We start from the raw sequence: 27,739 nt of genomic DNA on the forward strand, positions 1-27,739 counted from the left end.
TCTAAGTGATGGGAAAATGGTAATTGAGGATTTTCACCCAGAGTAGATTTGATGTCCTAGTAGCTAACTGTTAAAGGAAAGAATTTTAACATCCCATTTTATTGTTTGTCAAGTGGTTAGGGAATGACCAGGGGTGTTTATATTTAGGTTTGCAGTGTAGTACTATTGATCATTAAATAATCAGTCCTTTTCTTACCTGTATCCTTGAGATGGGAAATTTTATCCTAGAATACTAAAGGATCCTATCGCAAACCTAGCTAGCTGCCAATTGTAGATGAGAGAGGTAGTCACATCATTGGGGGGAGGGGACTTGTGTTTTTGGTAGGTCCTTGTCTGAAGTGAAAAGAAGCCATAACACTCCAGCTCTCTTTAGGGAGGGCTTACTGCTACGAGTCAGCTTTGTGCCGGGTAAGCAGAGAGCTGGCATTCCTGTCCCTTACTTGATAAAGGTGATTGAACGGAAAGGTGATTGAACGGAGGATACAGAGGGAATAGCCAGGAGACTAGATAGATAGAGGGCTTCCAGTTGGCTTTGCAACAAAGGAGAATTGTGGCCCTATGCAAATCATTATTGATCTGGCCCTCACTTTCCTGAATAGTAAAATGATGTTTTAAACTAGCTAATCTTTAAGGTCTCTGTGCTGAAATTTTGTGATTTTACGTGTCCTACAGAACCAAACCTGGTAAGATGACTGAGATTTTTTTTTTTAAATCCACAGACTTTATAGAGACATTTAATGAAACTTGGGTCATATTATTAGAACTCATTTACTGCATTATAGTAGTTGTAAATGCAAAGGCTTCTTTCTTGGGGGGTGGTGAGTGAGAGGTGGGTATTGGGTCTCTGCAGTCCTCAGCTCCTGGCCTGCCTGGATCCTGAGCCTGGCCTGTCTTTCCCCACCATTCCTAGCCCTCACTGCCCCACTCTGCCTGCTCAGACCTGCCCTCACTTCCTGGGGTTGATCCCCTGGGCCTTCTGTTCTCCCTCTGCTAACTGCTTTTTTGTTTGTTTTTAAGTGAGAGGAGAGGAGAGAGTCCTGCGTGCCTGCGGACCTGATCCACCCAGCAGCCCTCGGGGGTGATGCTGGGCCAGCCGAGCCACTGGCTGCCAGAGCAGGGGTGGGAGAGAAGGGGAGAGGAAGGGGCAGAGAAGCAGACGTCCTTTCTTCTGTGTGCCCTGACCAGGTATTGAACCTGGGACGTCTGCACGCTGGGCCAGTGCTCTGTCCGCTGACCCCAATGACTAGGGCTTTAATTTAAAAAAAATTTTTTTCCCTCTTAAGTTTCTCTCTTCAATATCTGAACACTTTGAGGAGCTGTTTTAGCATTTGAACTCTGGCTGTCTCTTTGAAAATCCCCATTTCTTCCTCTGGAATATAGATTTTTAGAACACATCTTCATCCTAGAAATACAGATAGGAATCGAGGTTCTTAACATGCCAGCTCATGGAGCAGACCAGCCTGCGTGACAGAACTTCTGAGTGCCACAGGACTCTATGCTGTGTCCCCAGTGTTTAGAAACAGACCCTTTTTAGCCTAGTGAAGATACCCTTTGTGACTAGATGCACGCAGACACACATACACACACACACACACACACGGTTTCCCCCATTTTATTTCCACACGTCGTGAGCATCCTGCAGATTCTTAATCACACAGTTACTCTTCCCTGCCTCGCCCCTGCCCCCGGCCCTTTGCCTGTGTCATCACCTATTTATTCTGAGGCCTCCACACCGGTGTTCTGGCTGATCCTGTGTCACAGGAGTTCTCTGCTGACCTCTGACCCCTAACTTCCTCCCTCTAAGAGAACAGGCCAGTCCCTGGTCACGATCCCACCACCAGCTGTGAAGGTGCATTTGGGGTCATCGTTGGCTATGATGTCACGTCTGTAGTACCACCAGTCCGGCCAATAGATTCTCGGAGTCCTGCACCAGTAGGTCGATTGGGAGTAGCCATCAGGAATGCTGTGTGAGCTTCTCAGGCAAGTGCTGGGACTGAGGATTTGGCACTGGACAAGAAGGTGGTGGCCCTGAAAGCCCAAAACTTTGATAATGACTAGATTGTTTTGTTTTGCTTTTTTAATTTGGTTTTATACTCAGGATCTCAAGGCTTTTTGTACTATCAGGGTTTTTGTACTATCTTCCCTGTTTGGGAGTTTCGACAGCTACTTTGAAACAGGACTCAGCCACCTCAATTGACAGCCTCAAGAGACTTTTTACCGTTAGAATTATTTAGATTCTACACTTACCAGGAAGCTCAACCTTTCACTCCTCAGTGATAGTTTCCAAAATCCAAGTATCTTCTCATAGAGAGCGGCTCCCGGCATTCGGACCGGCTGCCTGAGGATCTCTGGGAGGTTGTATTCAGGGGACAAGCTAGTTCCCCTGTAGTCAGAACTCCTGCAAGGTACTAGAAAAAGACAGACGATCCATTAGAATCACGGGCCAACAATAACAGGTCATGTTTGCTGAGTGTGTTGGATCCTGTCCTAAGTGTGTGAAGTCTTGTCTTAGTTGCTTCCTGTATTTCCCAGTGAGGTCATTATTAGTATGATCCCTCTTCTGTGCCCGAGGCAGTAGGGCGTGGACTGGACGCTCATTAGTTCCCTGAGGGCACCCAGGCCAGAGGTGGTGGAACCAGGATTTGACCCCAGGCAGTCTGACTTCCAGAGTCCATACTCACAATGCCTTTGGCACATTATAATGGCCAAAGGGCATTTCCAGGCCGTCCCAGAAAGGGAACACAACAGGTTATCTCTGTTGAAAAGGTTCTTTCTCTTCCTGTCAGCCTTTTGGATTTCTACTTTTTTTAAAAAAAAAATAAAGTTCAGAAACATTTTCCCCGCTCTGTTCACCTGGGGTCAGTGGTGCATTCCTCTGGTGGCACTTGGCACTTAGAAGCATGTGTGCGGTTAGTCATTGAGGTTCCTGTTTGTATCCTTAGTGTCACTCCCAGCGCACAGTAGGTCCTCAGATATAGTCTCAGTTAATGAGTAGTTGGTCCATCGTGAACTGCAGCTTAAAAAATCAAAGATCCTGAAAGAACTTCAGTATGGGTTTAGTAGAAAGCTCTCCATTCATTTAAAATGGCAAAAATTTTGCTTTTATTGTATTCGTAAATATTAAGCATCTAGTGTTATTTATGATGTATCCACACCTTGGAAAACGGGCTGCCTGAGCTCATGGAGCTGATTTGTTCATAAGATAAGATGAGATGTTATTTACTCAACAGTTGTTCATTTCTAGGCAGTTTTGAAAGATATCTACTGTAGCAGAAAAACCTTCAGTTTTTCTTGAGCTATTTAATTACATGTAAACGTACTGTTCAGTGCTAAAGCAGAAATATAGATTATTTCCTTTTTATTTATGAAACTGCCAAATAAACTGAAATAATCCTAAGAAAAACGGTTGTTAGAAAAATGTCAGGTCTTTAATAAAAATGTCTGGCAACTTGAAATGTTATTTAGTGAACCATTTGAGTAGTTGCGGGTGACCATGTGCTCAGGTTGACACCTGTTAGCTTTGTGTAGATATTAACGGCACTCCTTTTATTCTCAGTGTCTGTTTGAATATAAATTATATCGTGACCCTCATGTAGTGTGTCAGCTGTTGATATCCTTGACTTGATGCTTCGTTGTACATAATGGTTCACCTTGCAGAGATGGATGTTGGAAGTCCTACTGCGAACAGCTTTCAGGGGGCTGGGGGAGCACGTTGGACCCCACCCTAATTCCCCAGATCTGTAGACAACACAGGGTGGGACAGAACTAGCTTTACAGTTGTGAGTACGGGAAAGGGTTAGGATTGATTAATTAGTCTATTTTCCCATATGAACCCCACCCGCTATTAAAACCAAATAATAACAGTGACTGTGTTTTCATGTTTGTTTGGAGAGTTAGAGGGTCTTTCCTTTAACACAAAGTTCAGAAGTTTTACTAGAATAGAACTGTGTGTACGTTTTCCCCCCATTAGCTTGCCTGCTACATGGTTCATTTCTATAAGTCCATCTTCAAACTGGAGACATTTCTTTCCTTTTTTTTTTTTTTTTTGGTTTTGGTTTATGTACATATCTGTATTAGACATTAGTCTTCTATTGTGATAAAACATACGCAACATTTGTCATTGTGACCATCTATCTGTAAGGGGCTAATTCAGTGGCGTTCACCGTGTTGTATTACCGTCATCACAGTCTATACCCAAACCTTCCAAACCTGCTCATCCTCCCCAACGTACACCCTGTGCCAATTAAATAATAATTCCCCGGTCCCTCATTCCCCACAGCGCTCGGTAGCCTGTAACCTCTGTTCTACCTTCTGCAGAGAGATTGCCTTTGTTTCTGTCATTGTAGCCATGTGTGCCCCTTGGAACGCCTATGATTGTGAGTATACTTCAGATTTGTTCTTGATTTGCTTCTCAGTAGTCACTGGCTTTATCTACTGAATTTTAAAAGTCAAGTTATGTCTTTTCACAAAGTTTTAATTTCCTGTGCTGTCATTGAATCTCCTTTGGTTGCCTTACTTATCTCTATTCTTGAGCAGTGTCAGCGGTGGACCGTCTCATAGTCCATGTCGTTACAAGCAGACTTCAGCTTGCTCCCTCTTTCCCACTGCCGCTGGGTGCTTGGGGGTGGGCACCTTTGTCTCCCCTCGGCCCTCTGCACAGGTCAGAGCCCTCCGTGCTCTTGGAGCTGGTGAACTTGAGTGATGAGAGGGCTCAGTGGTGCCCCCCGCCCCTGCAGGCGGGTGATAGGGGCACTAGGAAAGCCCACCTGGGAATTTAAATAACGTCAGATCCTCATGTCCTGTGATTCTGAGTGAACTGGTGGAGAAAGAGTTTGGTATTTTTTTTAAAGCTCCTTACCTGATTTTGGTTTGCAGCCAGAGTTGAGAACCCGTGCGCTCCGCCGGGAGTGGGCAGACGTTTCCGTCCAGGCCCAGGCAGTCCGGGCCGGACAGTTAGCTGCAGCTGCTCCTCCCGGCCCTAAAGCGGGAGTGAACATGGCTGTGTACCCTGCAACTTTGTTTCTCACAGCAGTTCGCAGACTGAGTTTGCCGAGCCCTGATCTCAACCAGCGAGCACAGTTACCCCAGGTATGGATCGCAGCACGGAAGGCGGGAGAGGGGCTCACGTGACGGTTTATCATGTGAGGCGCAGGAGTGGATTCACTGGCCTGCTCTCAGCGACCACACCCACCCGCCGCCACGGCTCCGTCCGCAGACGTGTAGTTCGGCTTTCTGCAAAGGGGGCTTGGCAGGCCGCGGCATCGTGATCGCGGTGGAGAGTTGATCGGTTACATAAGTGTTAGAAATGCTCGTATACACTTGAGTAAGCATCTTCAGTTCAGGACGCAGTGTCCTGTCCGAATGTCTGAGAACAGGGGGCTGATAGAGCAGGTGGTGATTTCTTACTGCCTTTGGTCAGAGAGGTCCGTGGCTGGTGATGTTGTTGAACTTCAGTTCTGCTCTGTGGTCTGTTCTGTTTGTGGAAACAGTGGCTTCCGAGCGTTGGACGCGGGTGCCATGATCCTCACCTGCCGCTGTGAACTACCTGTACTGGGACGGGGACGGTGTTGTCTCAGTTTTAATCTCATTTTTAAAAAAATATTTGTTTTAAACAGCATCTGTGAAGTTACGGTTTCAGGTAATTGTATTTTCTTTAGCAACATGTTAAAGTAGAAATAAAAAATTAGGAAAAGATCTTCAGGAACCCAACAGCTGTGAGTGGACAGTTGGGCGTGGCAGGCCGGCGCTGTTGGCTTTTTCCGGAGGCAGCACAGTGGCCGGGGTGGCGGGTGAGCAGCAGCAGGGGAGGAGCCCAGGGCTGACCCTCACCCTTTTCTAGCTGCGATGACGTCCAGTCGCATGGAACCCCCCAGCTTGCGCTTGAGGCACTTGCATGCGACATGCATTCTTCACAGAAGCCCGCCATGTTTTCTCAGAAATGCCTGATGTCAGGAACTTGTCCAAAGTCATGAAGCCGGATCCTGGAGTTAAGATTCAAATTCAGGTCCTTGTCTCTTGCGCTCAAAAATTATTAGGACAGAGAGGAGGCAAGAAAGTGATCTCGAACAAAAAAATGGGTTAGCGTCGCCAGGTCAGGGAATGGACACCCCCTCCCTGCCACGCGCAGGCCCAGCCTCCGACGCCCTTGCTTTGCTGTTGGTGGTTGGATGCTGGACCAGGATGACTGTGGCACCTGAGAACGGGTGTGCTCCGGGGCCCCTGACTGTTTTCCAGGGAACCCGGGCTCTGCCTGTGGTCGACATAGGAAGTGTTCTGTCCTAACAGGCACCCTTGGTGCTCGACAGCACTCAGCTGTTACGTGAACGGTCGTTGAGTTTTTGGCAGATTTGTCAAGACAGCGTTAGCCCACCAAGTCGGCCCCCTCATCCCTGAGCATCCAGGGAGGAGGGCGGAGAGGAAACAGTGCTCTACTTCTGGGGAAACAGCCCTTTACAAACCCCCAAAGTGCATATCCACTGAACCACGTTTGTGTACTTCCTCTCCTTTCCTTCCAAGAACTCTACTGGAAATGACAGAAAGAGAAAACTGTGAGAATATGAGCAGACCCGTCACTAACGGGGCTGGAGAAGGAGAAGGGCGCTCCAGTGGTCCAGAAGCAGTGGGGCCTCGTGGAATCCGTAAAACAGCGGGGATCAGGTCAATGGTGGCATTACACAGCAAAGGATCTCACAGCCCCGTAGAGGCAAAAGCAGGACGAGCTAGAAAAATGAGTTTTTCCTAATGGGATCCTGGCAAGTTCCCAAGATTTGAAGCTATCGGGAGTGGCAATGAAAGTGGGTGAGGAGAGAGCTCGCCCAGAATGAATGAGCCTGAAACGGCTGCTCTCGTTTGGCTTTCGGAGAGTTTGGCTCCAAGGCGCGGCGGCAGGGCTTGCCTCTGCCAGGAGGACCGTCCAGCTTAGTTTTCAGTAAACTCGGAGGTTTGCCAAGGCAGGATGCGAGGGGGGGGTGGCAGCCAGAAGGAGCCGTCGTAGGGGCCCCCACCTTCCAAGGATATGCGTCTTCTGAACCTTGAAATGCACTTTCGTTCCACCTCCCTTTCCTACCGTTCACCATTATCCTCCTGTGTGCCAAAGAGTCCTTGTGCCACCAGGGGTCCTCATCAGTCCAGACCCCCTCTGGAGTGTAGGCAAGCAACCGAGGGTCATCAGACGTTTGAGAGAGAGCACATCAACAGGACGGTTGGCGAGAAGCGAAGACAGGAAGACCGCAGTTCCTGGTCTCAGTCTGCGACAACAGCAAATCTGTGGACAAGAGCATCCGTGGGAAAGGCGCCCTGGGAAGAGGAGGGGTCTGAGAAGCTCATGGTGGCCAGGTGGTGACCGGAGGGAGCTCTGACTGGGGCAGGAGAGGGGGCCAAGGGCCAAATGGGAACTGGTTAGGGCTTGGGAAATAGTGGTCTGGAAAATGGGGCAGAGTTTCCTCCAAAATTCAAAGCAACAGGTTCAAGCGGAGAATCATGAGGGGAAGTGAGCGCTGTGGAGGGTTGGGTCTGGGAGGCAGGTTCCGGAGTGAGAAGCAGATGGGGAAGGGAAAAGCAGCCAGTGTTCCTGTGATTCTCGGGTGCCATGGGAGATCAGATGCCTGTTTCCAAACAGCTTATCCAGGTGGGAGCTGAGAGACCATGCGTTCATGAGCTAGCTCGCTTCCCTCAACTGTGTGCTGCTTTTTCCCACACCACGAAATACCAAATCTTCAGTACGTCAGTTGACACCCAGCCTTCTCATTCAGAGCTCTTCCGAGTCACTTGACCGTTCTTGTTAATGCATAGTGTCGTTTCCCCACAAAGGCTTTTACGTTGTCTATTTGAAAATAATTTTAAACTTAGGTGAAAGTTAAAAGAATCAGAAAAGTAAGTGGATTCTGCTGTCACTAACGCTTCATGCCTTTGTTCTCTCAGTTGCTTTGCTGCCTGTGACTGTATGATAAATATGTTTTAAATCGTTTGGTAGTATGATGCATACACCATACCCTACTGAGCTTTTTATAAAAATGACCTTAACTGTGTTATTATTTGCATCATTAGACTTGGTAATACAATTTAGATATCTGTGAAGTTGGGTTTTGTTTGTACTTTTTACTTGGTTAATTTAGCAAGCCTCCCCCCTCCCCCAATTTAATTTAATCATACATCCCTGGAAGTTGAACGGCTTCCTTTATAATTTCTCTGGCAGCTGAAGAACGGGAGCTGCTTCGGGGATAGTTCTCCACGGCACATGAGTGAGTCCCACCAGCCTCTCCTCGATGTGAAATTCTGAGAGATGTAATGTTTCTGCTGCCTTTCATTACGCTGACTGCCATATAATGGGCAATCTTCTGTTATACCACTTTTAATTTCAGCGCTGTTTCGTATGGAACCTTAATGTATAAAGGAACCTTAATGTCTAAACATTAAGCCATAATTAAGGATCCGGAGTTAAAATTCAGCCACAGTTTGTATATGTGCCAACATTGACAGCCACGCCTAAATTCATCACTAACTCTTTTTCCGAGCAGCTGGGAATTTCTTTTGATATCAGTATTAGGGTGCTCCTAATTTTAGGAGGGTTAAAATGTGGAAAAATGTATCTTAGAACACTTTTGTGGCGACATTAAAAGAAGAAAACTGGACATGCTCTGATAGAATCCCCCCCCCAATTTTTTTTTTTCTTTTAAGTTTCAGAGAGAAGATTGTACTTCTCATCTGTCTCTCTGGATGCCAAGACTATCCTGTTTTGTTTTTTATCATTAATTCCTTAGAGAGGGATCTTTGACCATACATAGAAACGTTTTGATTTCACTCATTCATTGAATTGACGTTGTGGGTATCTTGTCAGTGGGATCCTCTGGGAAGCACTTGCTAGGGTGAGGTCCGACGTACAAAATTTTTACTGGGGAAAAGAACTGAAAACACAAAGGACGATGAGGCAGAAGCGGGTGCGGGAGACTTTGGACCGGATGCGGGTCCAGCAGCCGCGAAAGGAAAGGGGAAGGAAGGACGCATGTGAGGAATGGGACTGAGACCCCAGTGCAGCTACAGGGAGGTGGTGGCCAGCCCGAGAGGAAGGTCTGGGGCACAGATCGCCCCGCAGGGAGTCTTTACTGGCTGGACCTGAGGGCCTCTCCCCACCGCTGTGCTCAGCTCCTGGCTGGCATCACCTGCAAGGTGAGCGGCCTCTGCCCAGAACCCGGGGCAGACCCTTCGGATGGCCGCAGGGAGATCTGAGCCGTGCGCCCCATTGCTGCAACAGCTACTGAAACTCGGCCACTTTGGGCGTGAACCTGAGGGAGTCGCTTTACCTTGCAAATTTTTGTTGCAATTAAAAAAAAAAAAAAGTACTGATACGGTAGGGTTGAGAGGCGTGACTGAGTAGTATATCCTTAAAAAGAAGGGTGGCTGAATGATGGAACCTCTCAGCTGCTAACCATTATGTTCTTTTTGTGTGTGTGTGGGGGGGTGGTGATGGTCAAGGTCTCTCCACTTTACGGGTTTGACCTTGTCATGGAAAGCATGACAAATACAAACATACCGGAACAGAGGTATCTCAGATGATAAGTGGTGCTGTTAAAACCAGACGATGTGACAGAGTGAGGGCGGAACATTTTCTGACACACAAGCACGAGAGCGTACCACACAGCATTTCTTCCTGCCTGAACGGATGACTAAATGGATGCAGCTGATGGAGGAAACGTGGGTGGGCAGACTAACAGGACAGGCCAGACTGTGTGCCAGCACGAGGGCAGGTGGAGTTCAGTGTGCTTTTGGTTTTTGTTTTTTTACAACAAATAGATGTTTCTCTCAAATCAATCAATAGATTTAAAAATTAAAAAAAGTGTAAATAGTCTCTGAAAAGGGTATCTTCAGCCTTGAACACCTTAGGATCAATTGTTTCAGTTATTGATAGGGAATGAGCAGAGAGATATTCTGTTTTTTTAATTTTAATTTTTAAAAAAAAATTTTATTCATTTTAATTTCTTGTGGTTTTAAAATAAAGATGATTGAAATGGATGGGGAGTTTTGGAATCCAGCAGGTACTCTCTTACTCTTACTTGCTAGGAAGAAATACCTTAGAAATCAGGACTTCCGCCAGGAAACAGAAACTGAACTGGGACAGAGGACACTAAAACAGGAGTCGCAGCTTTTCCCTGCAGAGGGCCAGACAGTAAATACTTCAGGCGCCCAGGCCGGGGGGCGGGGGGGGTGCTGTCAGGGAGACGGGGCCTGGGGGGCACAGCAGGGAAGCCGCCTGAGCCCGCCGGTCCCTAACGGGCACGGCTGTGTTCCAGTCCTCCTTTCAGAGCGCTGGCCGGTCCCTAACGGGCACGGCTGTGTTCCAGTCCTCCTTTCAGAGCGCTGGCCGGTCCCTAACGGGCACGGCTGTGTTCCAGTCCTCCTTTCAGAGCGCTGACATTTGAATTTGATGTGTATCGTAAAATACTATTTAAAAAGGAATTTTTTAGCCTTTTAAAAATATAAAAAACATTCTTAGAGCCCATGGCCCATCAGGAGAACAGGCGGAGTGTTGGATTTGAGTGCCCTTCAACTAGAATGTTGAAGAACTTGTGGGCGAACCAGTTTGCGTTACTTGGGAGAATGAAGCGAAGCACTAAGAACTGACTTTTGAGGAGGTCACATTCCTGAGTTTAGCTTATCACAGGTGGTTCTAAAGGTTTAGGCCATACATACGCCCACTGAGGTTAGTGACTCAGAAGCATAGCCTTGCTCGATTGCCCATTTCTTGTGGTTGGTTGAGCGAGAGGGAGCACGAGCGAGCACTAGTCTGCATGATAAATCTCATACGCAGAATCGGATCCTATCACTCCTGTTTGTAGTACCTGAGCAAATCATACCTGTCAAGCGATGGAAAAGGCATGCATGCCTCAGTCCTCAGCATGTCTCTGAGCTTTCTGTACCAGTCCCTGAAGAGCGTCCGCTCCCCAATTCTGCAGCCTGCCCCTCGCGCCCATCTGTATGGTAATCTGTTCAGCAGACAACTAGAATGGATCCCTGAGTGCTGGAACCAACCTAAACATCCGGTCGTTCGCTTTTACAAACAATAGTGCAGTGAATAATTTTGTTAAATCATTTTTTGTATAGTTGTTGTATCATTCTTTTTTGCATAATATATAACCACACGGCATTTAACATATTGTGCAAACGTGCAAGTGAATGTTTAGGATATATTTCCAGAAGTGGATTTAATGGGTCAAATGTTATATATGCATTTGCCGTTTTGCTCTCCATGGCAATTGTAGTGATTTATAGAAAAATATGAGCAGCTCTTTCCCTCTGGGGAAAAAAAATTAGCACATTTTAATCCACCCATATTGATTTATGGTATCTTGTTTTAGTTTTAATTTACATTTCTCTCACGATTGGAGTTGTATATCCCTTCACATGATTATGATCCATTAATGTTTACTTTTATTGAACTCTGTTCATGGACTTTGCCTAGTTTTCTATTGGGGATATTTTTTAAAGAGCTCTTTACATATTTGAAAAATTGTCCTTTGTTTTTGATAGTAGTTATAAATATTTGTAGTTTATTTTTTAACATTGCCGAGGGGTTTAAAGTTTTCAAGAAAAATATTTTTTTATTGATTTAAATTTATTGTGTTTACATAGATTCAAGTGTCCCACTGAATACATCACCCCACCCCCACGTTCCCTTCAACATCCCCCTGCCCACCTCCTCCCAACACCCTCCCCCCTTCTTTCCAGGATTTGCTTTTCTGCTGTTTATAACGCTTTGTTATGTGTACATAATCTCACCAGTCTCTTTCCCCTCTCTGATCCCATCCTCTCATGCCCTTTTCCTCTGGTCCCTTTGATCCCGCCTCTGTCTCTATTTCGTTCCTCAGTTCACATTGCTCATTGGATTCCTCAAATGAGGTCTATGATATTTTTCTTTTTATAAACATTTAAAGTATAGTCCTACTGGCATCTTTCCAGAGGTCTTGAAAATTTGCCCGCCTCCCATTTATCCTTTTTACTCTTTCTGAGTCTTCTCTCCTTTCCATCAGACCTTCTGTGGCCTCCGGGTCTTCTGCCTCCCTCTTCTAAGGACACTTGTTCTTGGACTTGGGCCCATCAGAGTCCAGGATGATCTCAGCTCAAAACCATATGCAGATCAAAAATGTTTGGTCTGAATAATTAATGCTCTTGAAGTGTATTTTCACTTTCTCTCAACAGGAGAATTATTCTCTGCCTTCTGCCATGCACGGTGTGGGTGCTGTTGCTAGCATGCAATCAGGGACTCCCAGTGATAGCAAGTAAGGGAGAACATGTAAATACTTAGTTTTTATTTCTTTTTGTCCCATAAACTTTGATTAATAAAAAGAACCATGTTTACATTGTCTTACTCCTTTTTTTATTTTCAGCATAGATGATATACTGAACCACCTTGATGTACGGTGTTAAGTTAGAGCAGTGGACTTCAGAGTTGTCTTATCATGTTAAAATTCAAGAGGCGTGAGCCCAGAATAGCGCCCCTAAGCACTGTCTATAGCTCACGGGGTGTTAACGCCATTAGTATAGAACAGAAATGGGCATACAGAAGCTTTATACCTTTCGTCCAGTTTTATATTTTTTTATTTAGTTACCTCCTAGAAAGTTGGAAATTTCAAAAATGTCAGCAAAAATATTGATTATGAATGGGTTTTCGGCTCATAACGATACATGATATTATGCATTTTCTAGTTCTATGGTCCCCTGTCTGAAAATTGAGTATAAAAACTGTCTGCAAAGTAGATTTATTCCTACTGATCTGGTTTTCTTGCACAGAATCCTTAAACAAGACAAGTAATGCATAGACTGAATATATTAACATGGGGTTGTAAACTATATTTTTAAGGTTACAGTTAGAACTTTTTAAGTGTGATGAAATGTCTTTTTACTCTCCTTAATAAAATCTATCATTTATTGTACTAAAGCCTTTATAACTGAGCGAATGACAGTCTTTTCTGCAAAAGCAGTACGGACCACGGAGAGTGTAATGTGGTCTCCACCCGGGCAGTTGATCACAAGCTACTTCCATATTTGGGATGTGTTCTTCACTCAGAAACAGGACGCTCGTATCACTGAGATGAGTCAATAGATTGTGTAGCTTTCCTTCTTTTTGGTTTATTGGTGATAACTTCTTGTTATCATTGTATAAGGTTCGTCAGTTTTGCTCATTAAAACATAAGTAATGATTGGAAATTAAAGGAAGCTAGAAGAGATCTCTCTTGATCATTCTGGCCTAATTTTCTTTTTCCATCTTAAACATGATGACTTTGAATTCTACCTGAGAAGTGAAGGGACTGTCGCAAACTGTATCATTTATTGCTGGTGGGGTCTGAGCGAAAGCCTGGGCTCTGGATCTCACACCATCTCCACTCTTCTTCGCAGTACTTGTAGTGCCTAGTGAGTTGCAAACAGTCACTCCATAAATGTTTTTTGGAATATAAATGTGAGCCATTAATCTCAAGGTATAAATAAACTATTCTTTTTTATTGTTTACATATAGTTGTGTTCAAAATAAACTCAATTTTAAGCTACCCTTAGTTATTAAGGAGAAAATATTTTATTATCAGCAGAAAATATTTTAAAAATAAGAGTCTAGCTATATTTAAAAGATACTGTGAGATTATAAAGAATAAAAGAGGAACCAATAGAAGCCTCATCACTAAGATAGTGATCATTTTTCTGTGTTTCTATCAAGTCGTGTGTGTGTGTGTGTGTGTGTGTGTGTGTGTGTGTGTCTGCCTAAATTCTTTTCAGTCAATGGTATCATTTTGGTTGTTTGCTTTATAATTAACTGATTATATGAATTTTCATTCTAATAAAGTTTTCTTTGAAAGAATCATTTTTAAGGTTGTGAAGGTTATGTAACATTTTGTTGTTTTTGGTGTATCACAATGTATTCATCCCTTCCTCTTACATAAACTGACCTCTTTGGAGGTTTCTAGTTTTGTCTGTTATAAATCATGCTGAAATAGGTCAGTGGATATACTTCTTGTCAGGCTTGGTGACGTGTTAGCGTAGGGTTGCTGGCCGTGACAGCCGGTCGGAGCTCTTGGGTGTGCACCGCCGGGCTGCTCAGGGACCTTTGTGGCCACGTGCCAGTCGGAGTGTGCCTTGTCCTTGCCGACTTCCTCACTTTCAAGTACCTTTGCGATTTTGATTAGAGAACACAGTATTGTATTTTAATGAGAATGTGTTTGATTGCCCTGTTTTCTTGGTCCCCTTGTGGTTGCTTCAGGAACAGCTTTGGGGAGAGGCCAAACACTACACAGTAATACACTTTGATTGCAGGAAACATTAACATGAGAGAGGATGTGAGTGTTAGAACCAGGGAAACCGAACTGGACTTTTAATGAATACTCAGGGAGCGTGTCATGCATTTTTCTAGTTTCCTTCTAGTGTTTATGAGGTAGGTATTTGTCCTTTCCGTTTTATGAATGAGGAAACTCTGGTACAGAGAGGTGGAGTGACTTTGTCCAAAGTCAGTGTCATTTGAAAACGATTTTAGAGCCGGGTTTCAAACACAGGTGTACTAGACTTGAGAAACTCCTAATCGTCCCACATAATAGGCTCTGAAATAGTAATCTGCATAAGCAAGGATTTTTTTTAAAAAAATCACTTATCAAAAAGAGAAATTAGATGTCAAATGGGCATTTTTGTTTCAATACATTTTTAGAATAACGAAAGTAGGCAAAGCGAGAATGTACCTGAACTTTTACGATGCAGGGGTATTGTGTTAACATTTGTGTATACTTAGAATTGTGTGTTGCGGTCTCTGAGGGAGGAGGGTCACCACTCGGCATTGGACCCACTGTGAAGGTTGCCCCTGCTGTTGTTCAACACCCAGTGTGATGGCGAGTTGCTGCCCAGGACGCCAGCAGTGTCTCTCCTGACCAGCGTGGGCATGTATTGGAGAAAGTGGGGCATGGAGTAGAAGTGCCCTGAGTTCCGGGTTCACCATTTGGCTTTGTCATGTACTGGTGTCGTCCTGTGCCATTAATGTAACTCTTCTATGCCTTGGTTATCTCATTGATTATCTTGATACCCCCACTCTCCCAAATCAGGTAGATTTAGCACTTTCACTCTGTCTATGGAAACTCTTTAGTGGTGTTCAAGCCAAGTGTGCATAGTTACAAAGTCTAGAGTGGAAGCTAGATCATGGATACATACATAGTCTCTTATTAGACAGATACTGCCACAGGGGTGGCTTGATTATGATTTCTCATACATTTTTGTTTTCAGGTGTTTTTTCTTCATTGTCTTCATGCATGAGGTATAACATGGTGATACAGCTACTCATATCTCTGTCTATATGAGAGGCCCTAAGGAAAGTACATTTTCACACGTAGGCACATAGGTTTGCATACTGTTAAATTATAAATAATACTCAGCATTATCGCAATGATATCTAGAGGGTACTTTATTTCTTTGTAACATCAATATTTTATAGAGTACCAAACACATTTTTCTATTAAGTTTCCAGTTTTTAAATAACTGTTCAACTTAGGTTGATAAATTCTATAAATGTTTGTCACATTCTTTATTCTTCTGTTGAACTGAGAGCTATTTTGTGTTGACTTCTCTCTCAAAATTTTTGGTTCATTGTGACAAGAACAATTTAGGAGGTTATAGACGTGTGAGCTCTTTTAGGTGGTTTAAAAAAAACACACCAAACTTCCCTCTTTTGTGTGGTACATCTCAAAACTTTGGGGGATAAGAAGAAATGACTCCTTAGAATTCCTCATAAGGGATGTGGGGACATGGGGAAGGGTGTAAAGAGGGACAAATATAAGGTGACAAAATGATTTGACTTTGGGTGATGGGTACACAACATAACCAGAGTTCAAATGCTATAGAAACGTTTACCTGAAACCTCTGTACTCTTATTGAACAGTGGCAATTTCTGTTAATTTTCTAAATAAAATTAAAAAAAAATTCCGCATAAGTTTAAAAATGATGAGCTAAATTACTTTGATATCGATGAGGTACATATATTAAGCAACTTACATTTTATTTTTCTGTTATTTTTAGGATTCTGAGTAACAATAAAATATCTGAGCTGAAGAATGGCTCATTTTCTGGGCTAAGTCTCCTTGAAAGATTGTGAGTATTTTTTTTTTAATCATCATCTCTTACTTGTATTTTACTTAATGCATTTTTATTGTAAATCTAGTACTGAACTTCCAACTTTTCAAAATAAAAATTGAGTTTTTCCAACATTTTACTGGGAGAGATTTCAATAACTGAATTTTAGAAAGTAACTGGTCATACTTTCACTTATAGGTGGAATCTGAAAAACAATATAAAGAGACAAACAAACAGAAATAAACTCAAAGGGACAGAGGACAAACTGATGGTTATCAGATGGGAGGGGGTATATGGGAGAAGTGAAAATGATTCAGAAGTATGAATTGACAGTTATAAACACAGTCACAGAGATGTAAATAAAGTAGAGCACAGGGACTGGATAGTCAATAATACTGTAATAACTCTGTATGGTGTCAAATGGATACTAGACTTATTGGGGTGTAACTTTGTAAGGTGTATAAAGTATATAAATTAGTTGTACACCTGAAACTAATATAATATGTGAACTCTAAGTGAAAAATATATTTAAAAAAAAAAACTAGTTAAAGCAGAGGTCCACAAATTTCCATGAATGGCCAGATAGTCAATATTTTAGGCTCCGTGAGCCATATGGTCTCTGTGACAGTGATTGGACTTGCCGTTGTAGTTAGAGGGCAGCAATAGACAATAAATAAATGAATCGATGTGAAGGGGATATTATTTGCTGTAAAACAGGCCATGGACCCCATAGTTCATTGACCACTGGCTTTTCAAGTGCAAATACGATTTTGAAGTTCTGCCCTGCCCTGTGTGTGTGCCTCATAAAATAACCAAGCAGAATTAAAAAGAAAACAAAAACCCAGGGGGAAAACTTTTGGATAAACTTGAATTTGTTATCCAGATGTCTCTTAATGTGTTCATTGTGTTTTGCTTATGATCAGCTGGGTTACAAGTAGCTCGCTCTCTGGTTTCTGTGGTGGTTGCTGTTTTGCCTTGGTGAGTTTAGCACAGCGCATATTTAATTTGCTTGTGTCCCAAATGCTGTTCTAGGATTGTGCTTCAAATTCCCTTGTGACCCGTACATTTAGGATAGCGTTCCAGAGGACAGGGAACATCTCTTGTGCTGAATACCCAGCTCCCCTCGTTCTCTGCGCTCTCTCTCCTGCTTCCCTTTCTCTGTCCCGAGGTGACTTCTCCCTGTCCTTCCCTGACCACTTCACCCACCGGCTTCTCCCACGGTTTCACTCCCACAGGGCTTCATTGCGCCCATCACCGGAGTGTTATTGAAGCATATACAATCTAAGTGTCTGACCCCGTCTCCAAATACAGCCGCAGTTTGAGATATTAGTGGTTAGGACTTTAACACAGGAATTTAGGGGGGAGACACAGTTCAACCTAGACGTTCAGACTATGTTGTTTAAGAATGAACTGTATGATGTTATTAAAAGTTCTAAAATTTAGACCTCGTCTAAATTTTTTCCTCAGTTTTTTGGTACACTTTTTCTTTGTTTTCAGACTGTTTCTAATTGAGAACTCCTGTGATTTATCCATTCATCCATGTGGTCATTCACTCAACCTTCCTCCCTTCCCTCTTCCCTCTTAGTTTGACAGCGTTGTCATTCATTCTTGGGTTATATTCTGTACTTAGCAGAATTCAATGACGCCCTCCTACACCAACATACTGTTCCTAGTGATTCCTGTGACTGAGAAGCCCGGAGTGAGAGCTGGCCTTCAGGCCTGGCTGGACCCAGGGGCTCAGCATTTGTTCTCTCTTCCTGTCCGTTGGTTTCATCAGACAGGTTCTTTCGTCATGCGGCCAGAGGATCACTGACAGCTCAAGGCTGACTTCTTGACCCCTAAATCAAATCAGCAGGAATGGCCACTTCCTGACCCCTCCTGTCTCCTCTCCCTGAGTTCTAGGTTTAGTTAGAGTTAGACCAGGTCGTGGGATCATGCCAATTATTAGGGCCAGAGTCTTTGAAAAATCAGGACAGGGGTTGATCAAGTCCCACAGCTGGGGTTGTGGGAATCCTAGGCACTGTCTGGTGTGTACCCTGTGCTGTGGGAAAGTGGAGAAAACAAAGGAAAAGGCCGCAGAAACCAAAACTATGCTTACCATGGTGACATAACATCAAATAATTGATAGTGACGATAGCTGTTATCACTGTTAGAGTCTGGGACTTGTTTTAGTTACAATCTTTTATGGAACTGTAGTTTAGTGATAACTTTGAATTGGAATAATATTAGAAGACACCTTTTTTGACATACATTTTTATTCTGCTATTGACCAAAACAAACAGCTTTAGAGCCAGATTCCTCGGATTTGAATTCTGGCTCTGGTGTTTCTACTGGGGTGAACTTGATTTATTTATTTGTTTTTCTTTTGGTGTCAGTTTCACCCCCATTATTTTTATAATTTCTGTTTTCTATATGGTAGGTAAGTGCAATGTGCCAAAATATTTGTTACCGTGTTCATATGTAAATAACTTATTTTATTTTTAACAGGGACCTCCGAAATAATCTCATTAGTAGTATTGATCCTGGTGCCTTCTGGGGACTGTCATCGCTAAAAAGATTGTGAGTGTTTGAATTGCTTTGCTTATGAATGTGAACTGTTTCTTTTGTAAGTAACTAGACAAAAACAGGTTTTTAATAATTTTGAGAAGTTCACCTGGCCAGATCCATGATAGGAAGGAAACAGAGTGTTTAATATAAGTAACTGAGAAGGCAGTTAGTTGGTATAGCAGTTTGCCCTGTTTGGTGAGTATGTCCCTCTTATGCTAATAAAATCATTGCCCACTGGCTTTGCCAGCTGTCATTCATTTGTCTTCTCCAGTTACAATTGCATTCAAACTGGATCTGTGGTGAATGCCATTTCAGTTGAGGTCCCTTTTTGTTAATGATTTAAAGTGTTGCGATTGCCATGTAAACTCCATCTGTGTGTTATTATTTTGAAATCTAAAGGCCAGTTTTTGTTCTGAAGCTGAGCACTCTGCTCCCTGTCCTCCCCTTAAGCTGTTGGACAATTGCTCAGAAGTAACCCTGTGCTTGAGCTGTGTGTCCTGTCTGTCCCCCTTCCTTCTACAGGCATTTATTATGTGCTGGCTGCTAGCCATGCTCTGACCTCCCCGGAGCCGCTCACAGGGATCCTTTAGTCTCTCTGGTGTCTGATTTCACTACTGTTCCCCCTGCACTACTAGGAATACCCCTTACAGAACACTGGATTGTTTTTCTGTGCAATAGGTCTCCCTTCAGAAGTCCATCTGTTGACACTTAGGGGTGGGGCAAGTGGATGGATAATGGAAACACATCCTGCATATATGGGATAAAACAATAATACCCGGCTGGGGAAAGGGGCAGGGACCACGTGGGAGGGGAATGGCCTGCCACAGGAACAGCCAGCATTTGTATTTCAACTTACTTCTTGTATTGAAGAGTAACAAAAGAGTGGATATAGGTGTCAAAACATGTCCCCTGGGGCAACAGTTCAGTTCTTTGGCCACATCCTAAAGTAGAACAGGGGGAAGAGCGCTGGGAAGTTAGGCCAAGGAAGGACTAGGCTTTTGTAGGCTTTGAGGACTTTCTGCCATGTTAACAAAAATTCTAATTCTATTGTTTAGATGAAGGTGGGGGAACTAGCAGAACTTTATGAATATGGATTTTTCATGATCAGATTTGTGTTTCTGAATATTTCTGATGACAGTAAGGAGAAACCACTTAAGTGCAGAGAATCAGGGACAAAAGATGTTGAGGAGAGAGACCACCTCCATTCTTGCTTTTTTTTTTTTTTTGTGAGAGAGTTAGACAGAGACAGACAGGAAGGGAGAGAGATGAGAAGCATCAACCCATAGTTGCGTCACTTTAGTTGTTCATTGATTGCTCCTCATGTGTGCCTTGAAGGCAGAAGGCGCTCAAGCTGAGCCAGTCACCCCTTACTCAAGCCAGTGACCTTTGGGCTCAATCCACCGACCATGGGATCATTTTGATGATCCCACACTCAAGCTGGTGACCTAGGGGTTTCAAGCATGGGCCCTCAGCATCCCAGGTTGATGCTCTATCCACTGCCCCTGTTTGTCTCTGTGTGTCTGTTCTGTCTGTCTGTCTGTCTCTCTCTCTCTTGGTTCTGTTAGTCTTTCTTAGTATTTAAGTTTTTCTTTTAAGAGTTCAAGGTACCAAGTATCATTTATGTCTTACTTGTTTTCCATAGTATTTGTATAGTAACACCAGCTATGTTTGCTCTTAGTGATGCCATGACTTACTTAAATGTTGACACTGGCCTTCCATCCTTCTACTTTGGACATCTTGTAGCTCTTATTCTGTCATTCACAACCTGCTTATTTTTATAGTCAGTTCCAGTTTTAAGAGTTTCCCATGCTAATTTTTAAGGGTTTCTTTTTTTAATATTACTTTTGTAGGTCAAATTATTATTATTATTATTATTATTGACAGAGAGAGAGAGTGTGTGAGAGAGAGGGACAGATAGGGACAGACAGATAGGAAGGGAGAGAGATGAGAACCATTAATTCTTTGTTGTGGTATCTTAGTTGTTCACTGATTGTGTTCTCATATGTGCCTTGACCTGGGAGGGGTTACAGCAGAATGAGTGACCCCTTGCTCAAGCCAGCGACCTTGGGCTTTAAGCCAGTGACCATGGAGTCCTGTCTATGATCCCACACTCAAGCCAGTGACCCTGCACTCAGCTGGTGGCCCGTGCTCAAGCTGGCTCAGGGTTTCGAACCTGGGTCCTCCGCATCTCAGTTCGATGCTCTATCCACTGTGCCACTGCCTGGTCATTCCTGGTAAAATTATTTCAGCTCAAACTCATTCCTCCAGGTCTCCTCTTCGTTCCCATCTTGGGCAGTCTGAAGGCTCAGGATTCAGGAAGATTTAGAGTAATAGGAGTTAAAGGAGTCTCTCTTAGTCTTGTAAAATTTAAAGTTTCCGCCATACTCTGTAGTAGGGGGCTGTGCATAGGCAGGGCATTCCCCTCCCACGTGGTCCCTGCCCCTTTCCCTGGCCGGGTATTATTGTTTTATCCCTTACAGCATATATGCAGGATGTGTTTCCATTATCCATCCACTTGCCCCACCCCTAAGTGTCAACAGATGGACTTCCGAAGGGAGACCTATTGCACAGAAAAACAATCCAGTGTTCCGTAAGGGGTATTCCTGGTAGTGCAGGGGGAACAGTAGTGAAATCAGACACCAGAGAGACTAAAGGATCCCTGTGAGCTGCTCCGGAGACCGGAGTTCCAGGAAAGGAAGATAAGAATTGGAGGGTGGTAGGCATGCGGCAGGCCACAGAGTGCAGTGAGTCAGGTTAGTTGAGAGTTTGGTGGCAGTTGCATCCACCCGGTTGGCCACACAGAGCGGAGAGACAGCAATCGGCACCAGTCTGGGTGCCCGCCAACTGATGAGTCCATGCCGTGTCCCTGTGGGGCTCCCGGGATGTTTGCAGTTCAGCGGGCTCACACAGCGACCAGAGCCTGGCTGTGGGCTTAGAATCCGCTGACAGAGGCGGGGCCCTGGCCAGAGTCCAGCTGCTGAGGGTCGAGGAGGTTAGTAGGACTCGGCCAGACTGACACAGGCCAGGGTGGGGAGCTGGGCCGTCAACAGGCAGCGACCCCTGCAGAAACCGTCGTTAGGGTGGGGAGGGGGTGGCTGAAGGGGCTGGATTTATAACCGCAGCACTGCCACGGCTCACGTTGGTGGGGCGGACTGACACCGTGTGTGTGTGTGTGTGTGTGTGTGTGTGTGTGTGTGTGTGTGTGTGTACCCGGCTCAGTTCGACCCTGTGCCTGTGGACACGAGTCCTAAAGCAGGAATCTGGCGCGTGGTGTTAGACCCACCCTGGTGGAAACTCGGAAACTTGACCAAGGTCACGTCATCTCTTTTAACTGCTCCTCCCAGTGGACCTGATGCTGAAGTGTGAGAACTTCTAGAACAGGGGTCCCCAAACTACGGCCCGTGGGCCACATGCGGCCTGAGGCCATTTATCCGGCCCCCGCCACACTTCCAGAAGGGGCACCTCTTTCATTGGTGGTCAGTGAGAGGAGCATAGTTCCCATTGAAATACTGGTCAGTTTGTTGATTTAAATTTACTTGTTCTTTATTTTAAATATTGTATATTTGTTCCCGTTTTGTTGTTTTACTTTAAAATAAGATATGTGCAGTGTGCATAGGGATTTGTTCATAGTTTTTTTTATAGTTTGGCCCTCCAATGGTCTGAGGGACAGTGAACTGGCCCCTGTGTAAAAAGTTTGGGGACCCCTGTTCTAGAACATTTGACTGCAGGGTGAGGCAAAAGTAGGTTTACAGTTGTATGTGAAATACAGTTTATTCTTGTATTATTTCTCATTAATTATTGTATTATTTGCTATACATACAACCTGTAACCTATTTTGCCCCATTCTGTTTTTCCCTCCAACGTTTTTTTTAAGGGGAGGGGTGTGACGTCATACTGCCACATAAGATGACTTACGCTTGCCCTGTGTGATCCACATCACTGTGGTCACAGCTCTTTTGGAAGGAAGCTTTTTACTTTATTTTATTTTAGGAAGACTAATGCTAACGATACCTCTGCGTCAAGATAGAGGCTGAAGAAAACTGGGCTGTTAATCAAAACCACAATTCCATTAGGATGTTTTAAGGACACAGCAGAATATCTTAGGTTCTCCACCTAATTCTTTTTTTTTTTTTTTTGTATTTTTCTGAAGTTGGAAACGGGGAGGCAGTCAGACAGACTCCCGCATGTGCCTGATGGGGATCCCCCCGGCACGCCCACCAGGGGGCAATGCTCTGCCCATCTGGAGTGTTGCTCTGTTGCAACCAGAGCCATTCTAGCGCCTGAGGCAGAGGCCATGGAGCCATCCTCAGGTCCCGGGCCAACTTTGCTCCAATGGAGCCTTGGCTGCAGGAGGGGAAGAGAGAGACAGAGAGGAAAGAAGGGGGGAGGGGTGGAGAAGCAGATGGGCGCTTCTCCTGTCTGCCCTGGTCGGAAATCGAATCCAGGACTCCTGCACGCCAGGCCGATGCTCTACCACTGAGCCAAACGGCCAGGGCCTCCACCTAATTCTTTTATCATCCAGTAAATAATTTCTCAGTTACTGCCATCCAAAATACATATATAAATATCTCGTTCAGTAGCATTTGATATAATTACTAGTCTTGTACCAGGCACTGCCTTAGCATTTTTCATCGCCTTATACAGTAAGTAGTCTCTTGTGTTCTTGCCTAGGAAAGTAATTGCCATTTATAATCTTCCCACTAGAAAATATATTCTTAATTCCAAACAGCTGACTTTTAATTGAACGTACAGAATACAGTTTGCAAGCTGAGAGAGTCTGAGATGTAACCTCAATGTGATACCAAGACATTTTGCAGTAGTAACATCTCGTAGTTGCTTATAGATAAAGGCGCTTTCTCTTAAGGGACCTTAAATCATTCATTTCAATTGTGCATCCCACTTGACAGCCACGTGATAAGTGTTTTTAGAAGTGCACCCTGGCTTTGCTTTTATTTTGTAGATAATTTGAATCAGGAAGATTAAGTAGCTTTCCACAGAATAATAAACTACCAGAAGTAGGTGAAACTTAGATCTACTTGGTGTCTCTTTTTGCTTTATCCACAAATTCAAGCCGATTCTCAATCTAAAGGAACACCCGTAATCAATACTTAAATACCGTTTTAAATAGATCCGGGTATAATGAAATTGTTTCCCAAAGAATCAGTGGTAATTACACCATTTAAAGCTCAGAATTGAGACAAGAGAATGAATAGACCATGAGAAATGCTTGTTTGAGCAACAATTCACAATTGATGCCTAATTTTCTTAAAATAGTAAAACATAGAAATAAAAGGAAAATCAGCTGGGATTTAAGGAAAAAGTCTTATACGAATAAATACTTAGCTTTAACAGTCTGAGGGAGCAGGGGAGTAGCAAGAGCAATAAAGACTTGTATTGCTTAAGATTCTGTTATCAGAAGTTGACACAAGGAAGGTAAGGCAGAACTATGAGATTAGGGAATACCAGGATGACCCAAGCAGCGAAATATCTAAATGAAAATTTAGTAAGTAGGTTCAAATACTGTCCTTATTATTTCTCATCGGACTAATACATTTTCTTCCTTTGCAAAATACAAAATTTAAAATCCAACAATTTCAGTTTAGAAGTGGGTGGTGCAGATCACTTATTTTTTTTCTGAGTGAGAGTAGGGGGTGATAGACAGACTCCCTCATGTGCCCTAACCTAGATCCACCTGGCAACGCCCGCCTGGGGCCAATGCTCGCATCACCCGAGCTATTTTTGCAAATCACTTCTAAAGAGTGTAACTTGAATGTGTAAATTCTCCATTACAGGGATGTTAAATTCTCCATTATGGATGTTAAAGAAAATGTGATAACAAATGTTTTTGAAAGTTTGGTTTAGAAAGCGTGTTCTCATTCTTTCATCAAAGCTTGAAGTGGTTAATAGTTCCACATCTAACAACTGATAAAAAGAAAAAGATTGTTTAGGGTTTTCTTGCAGTATGGTTTACTAAGTTCACCGATAAATGAAAGCCATGCCATCATATAAGAAGTTTATATTAACTACCAATTATTATCTCCCAATTAAAAAGTCATCTCCAGATTAAAATGTTAAATTGTGTTCAGTTGTCCTTGGTGTGAAGAAAAATACTGAAGAAAGAATACAATACAGGGATGGGTAAAAGTAGGTTGTAAGTAGTCTTTTATTAGTATTATTGTATTATATTCCCACTGTACACCTATTTTTGCCAAAACCTGTGTTTACTACACATTTCACATAGAAGACAAGATTTCATGGATTGAGAAGAAAAACATTGAGAAAGTAGCATTTGATCGAAAATATAAGAGTTTAAGAGTGATAGAAAAAAAATAATAGAAAATACTAATTGGGCCATCACCTAGATATTGTTAAAGCATATCTAAGTAGTGGCCCAATTATTTTATTTATTTATTTTTAAAATTAATTATTATTATTTTTTTGGTGACAGAGAGACAGAGAGAGGAACAGATAGGGACAGACAGACAGGAAGGGAGAAAGATGAGAAGCATTGATTCTTCATAGCGGTACCTTAGTTGTTTATTGATTGCTTTCTCATATGCCTTGATGGGAGTGGGGGGTGGCTTCAGCAGAGCAATTGATCCCTTGCTCAAGCCAGTAACCCCATGCTCAACTTGATGAGACTGCACTCAAGCCAGGTGAGCCCACACTCAAGCCGGCACCTCGGGGTTTCAAACCTGGGTCCTCTGCATTCCAGTCCGAGGCCCTATCTATTGCCCTAATAATTGGTCCGGCCCAATTATTTTTTTTATATAGACTAAGTAACAGCTTTGTAAAGTCAAAGCTAACTCAGCTGTGTTCTCTTTACATTGAAAACTTGGGAGTATTAAAGGAATGAGGTGAGAAAGCATTAAGTTCCAGATGTCTTGAGATAGAAGTTCTGGTGTTTGTTTTGATCATTTGTCCTCTTATCTGTTGTGTTAGATGTTGGCTGAGATGAGGCTCTGCTCCCTCACTTTTCCCAGCATAATTGACTGCGCAGGTCATCAGCAGGCTGGTACCGCAGACAGTAAGACAGATGGGGTCTCATTTGTACTTGTCCACTGGTATCTTGGGTCAGTTTACAGGAGTCAGTGTTTGAAATATGAAGGGCATTATAATTACACAGCGTTAGCCAGCAGGGGCCAGAAGTAAGTGAGAGCGGGATCATGGCCTCTCCCAGAGCCCCCGTGTCTCTCATGAGGGAGGTACGTCTCTCAGTGATGCTGAAAAGGAAGGTTTTGTATGATACCTGGCTGCTGTTTTCAAGTAGTGAGCATGTGAAACCTTCACTAACAGAGCTAACTGAATACATTTCTTTCCCCGTTCTCCTTAGGGATCTGACGAATAATCGAATAGGATGTCTGAATGCAGACATATTTCGAGGACTCACCAATCTGGTTAGATTGTAAGTACACCTTTCTTGCCTATGCAGATATAAGGAAACATTTGCATCAGTACCCAGATATTTATAAATACCTACAACGTGTTGAATATTCAAGTAGTAACTGTTCAGTAGCAACGGAAGTGGTGTAGGGCACAAGGAGCTGGGAATGTAGTCATGAGGACACTGTGACGTCATCAGAACACAGTGTTTCATTGCTGCACACACAGGGACACACATAGACACAGGTGCACTCTGTGCCCCAGGGAACATGTCCACACTGGGAAAGACGATTGACAGCTTGGATATTCTGGGGAAATTTCTTGGACAAGGTGAACCTTGAGCTGATGGCCCAGGAGGCTACAGAGAGTTGGGTCATTAGGAAGGAAAGCACACTGAGCAAACAGTGCTTGGAGGTGGAAAAAGAGCGAGACCAGTTTGTTAAGCAGGAGGCCAGTGGTACTAGGAGTAAATGACCATTTGAGTTGGGCCTTGGGACCTTGTGATTTGGGGTAAGTTATTTAACTTCTGTGAGCTTTTCTGTTTTTCATCTGTCCATGGGATTTATAGTACCTCAAAGTTATTATAAGTATTCATTACAATTTGAATGATCTATGTCTATATATAGATCTGTATCATTGAATTTATATGTAACAGAAATGTAGAATTTTGCAGAAATCATTAGATACATTTTTATTTTTAAAGTGGAGAGGCTCTGTTTGTAAATAACTAGAAATAAGGCTGATTATCTATAACAGAGCTTTATATGGGAATGTATAAAAAGCAGACGGAGGCTCAGAATGGATTCAACAATAGGAAGACCCTGAATGACATTTATGTAGGAAAATGGCATGTTTTAGAGAAGAGCAGTTTGGGAACAGGGTGCAGAGTGAAACACGGGAATGGAGGTAGAATTGTAGTGGAAGGTCTGTTCTTGGTTCTTTTTCTCTGGAGCGTTTCAGAATGTTTCTTCCATTTCGATCACATTACCTGTGAAAAACAGTGAGATTATTTCATCATCTGGAAAGGAGGGGACCTCAGATCAGTCGTTAGAGTAGGACAAAGTACTCCAGCTTCTTAGTGAACTTGTAGTATTTTTCCTTAAAAATACTACACACACATCTTTCCTCCCGAATTAAAAGGACACTTTTAATTTCTATTTCTATTTCTATATAAAAGATTGATTTGGTACACAGCTCTACTCATAACTTGAAATTAATTAAGTCAATTGCATTTTTCTATTTTGTAACTGGATTGCAAACAATTTTATTTTAGTGCTTTTATTATTTCTTCTTCAGAGTTTTATATGTTTAGTTTTAAGGACTGCATAAGAATTGGTAAAATGAGGCATCCATGAAAGAAATTTTTCTTATATTTTTGCTTAGCTGTGACTTGAGTATTGAAAAAAGGAGTCTTTTATTGATTTTAGTTCCAGATGGCTTTATAGCTTTGGCCTGGGTATTTGTTTTGAACCAATAAAAAATGTTTTTTTGTTTGTTTTTGTTCTTAGGCTAAGGACAGGGTGGGACAGTGGTTATGTTCAGGCAGATTACTGTTCTTAGGATTTCTTTTGATTTCTGCCTCACAAGCTGCAGTTTTGGGGAGTTCTAGAGTTTGGGTCATTTCTTACTCTTTTTTTAAACCAATTATTTGATACCCATTGTGAGAATTTACAAGGTCATGAAACACAATGGACATTTATTCAAGGAAATAATTAGCCAT

The 27,739-nt window shown here is 43.2% G+C and overlaps 1 protein-coding gene across 2 annotated transcripts in view; it reads left to right on the forward strand.

The window, feature by feature from the left end:
• ADGRA3 (adhesion G protein-coupled receptor A3) overlaps window positions 1-27,739 on the forward strand; it is a 110,251-nt gene that overhangs the window by 14,766 nt on the left and 67,746 nt on the right. For both annotated transcript variants that reach the window (XM_066279429.1, XM_066279430.1), the window contains exons 2-4: window positions 16,036-16,107; window positions 18,577-18,648; window positions 25,970-26,041. In XM_066279429.1, the coding sequence (XP_066135526.1) occupies window positions 16,036-16,107; window positions 18,577-18,648; window positions 25,970-26,041 (216 nt within the window). The remainder of the gene's footprint in view (window positions 1-16,035; window positions 16,108-18,576; window positions 18,649-25,969; window positions 26,042-27,739) is intronic.

Source organism: Saccopteryx bilineata, chromosome 5 (genome assembly GCF_036850765.1).
Source record: "Saccopteryx bilineata isolate mSacBil1 chromosome 5, mSacBil1_pri_phased_curated, whole genome shotgun sequence".
Lineage (NCBI taxonomy): Eukaryota > Metazoa > Chordata > Mammalia > Chiroptera > Emballonuridae > Saccopteryx > Saccopteryx bilineata.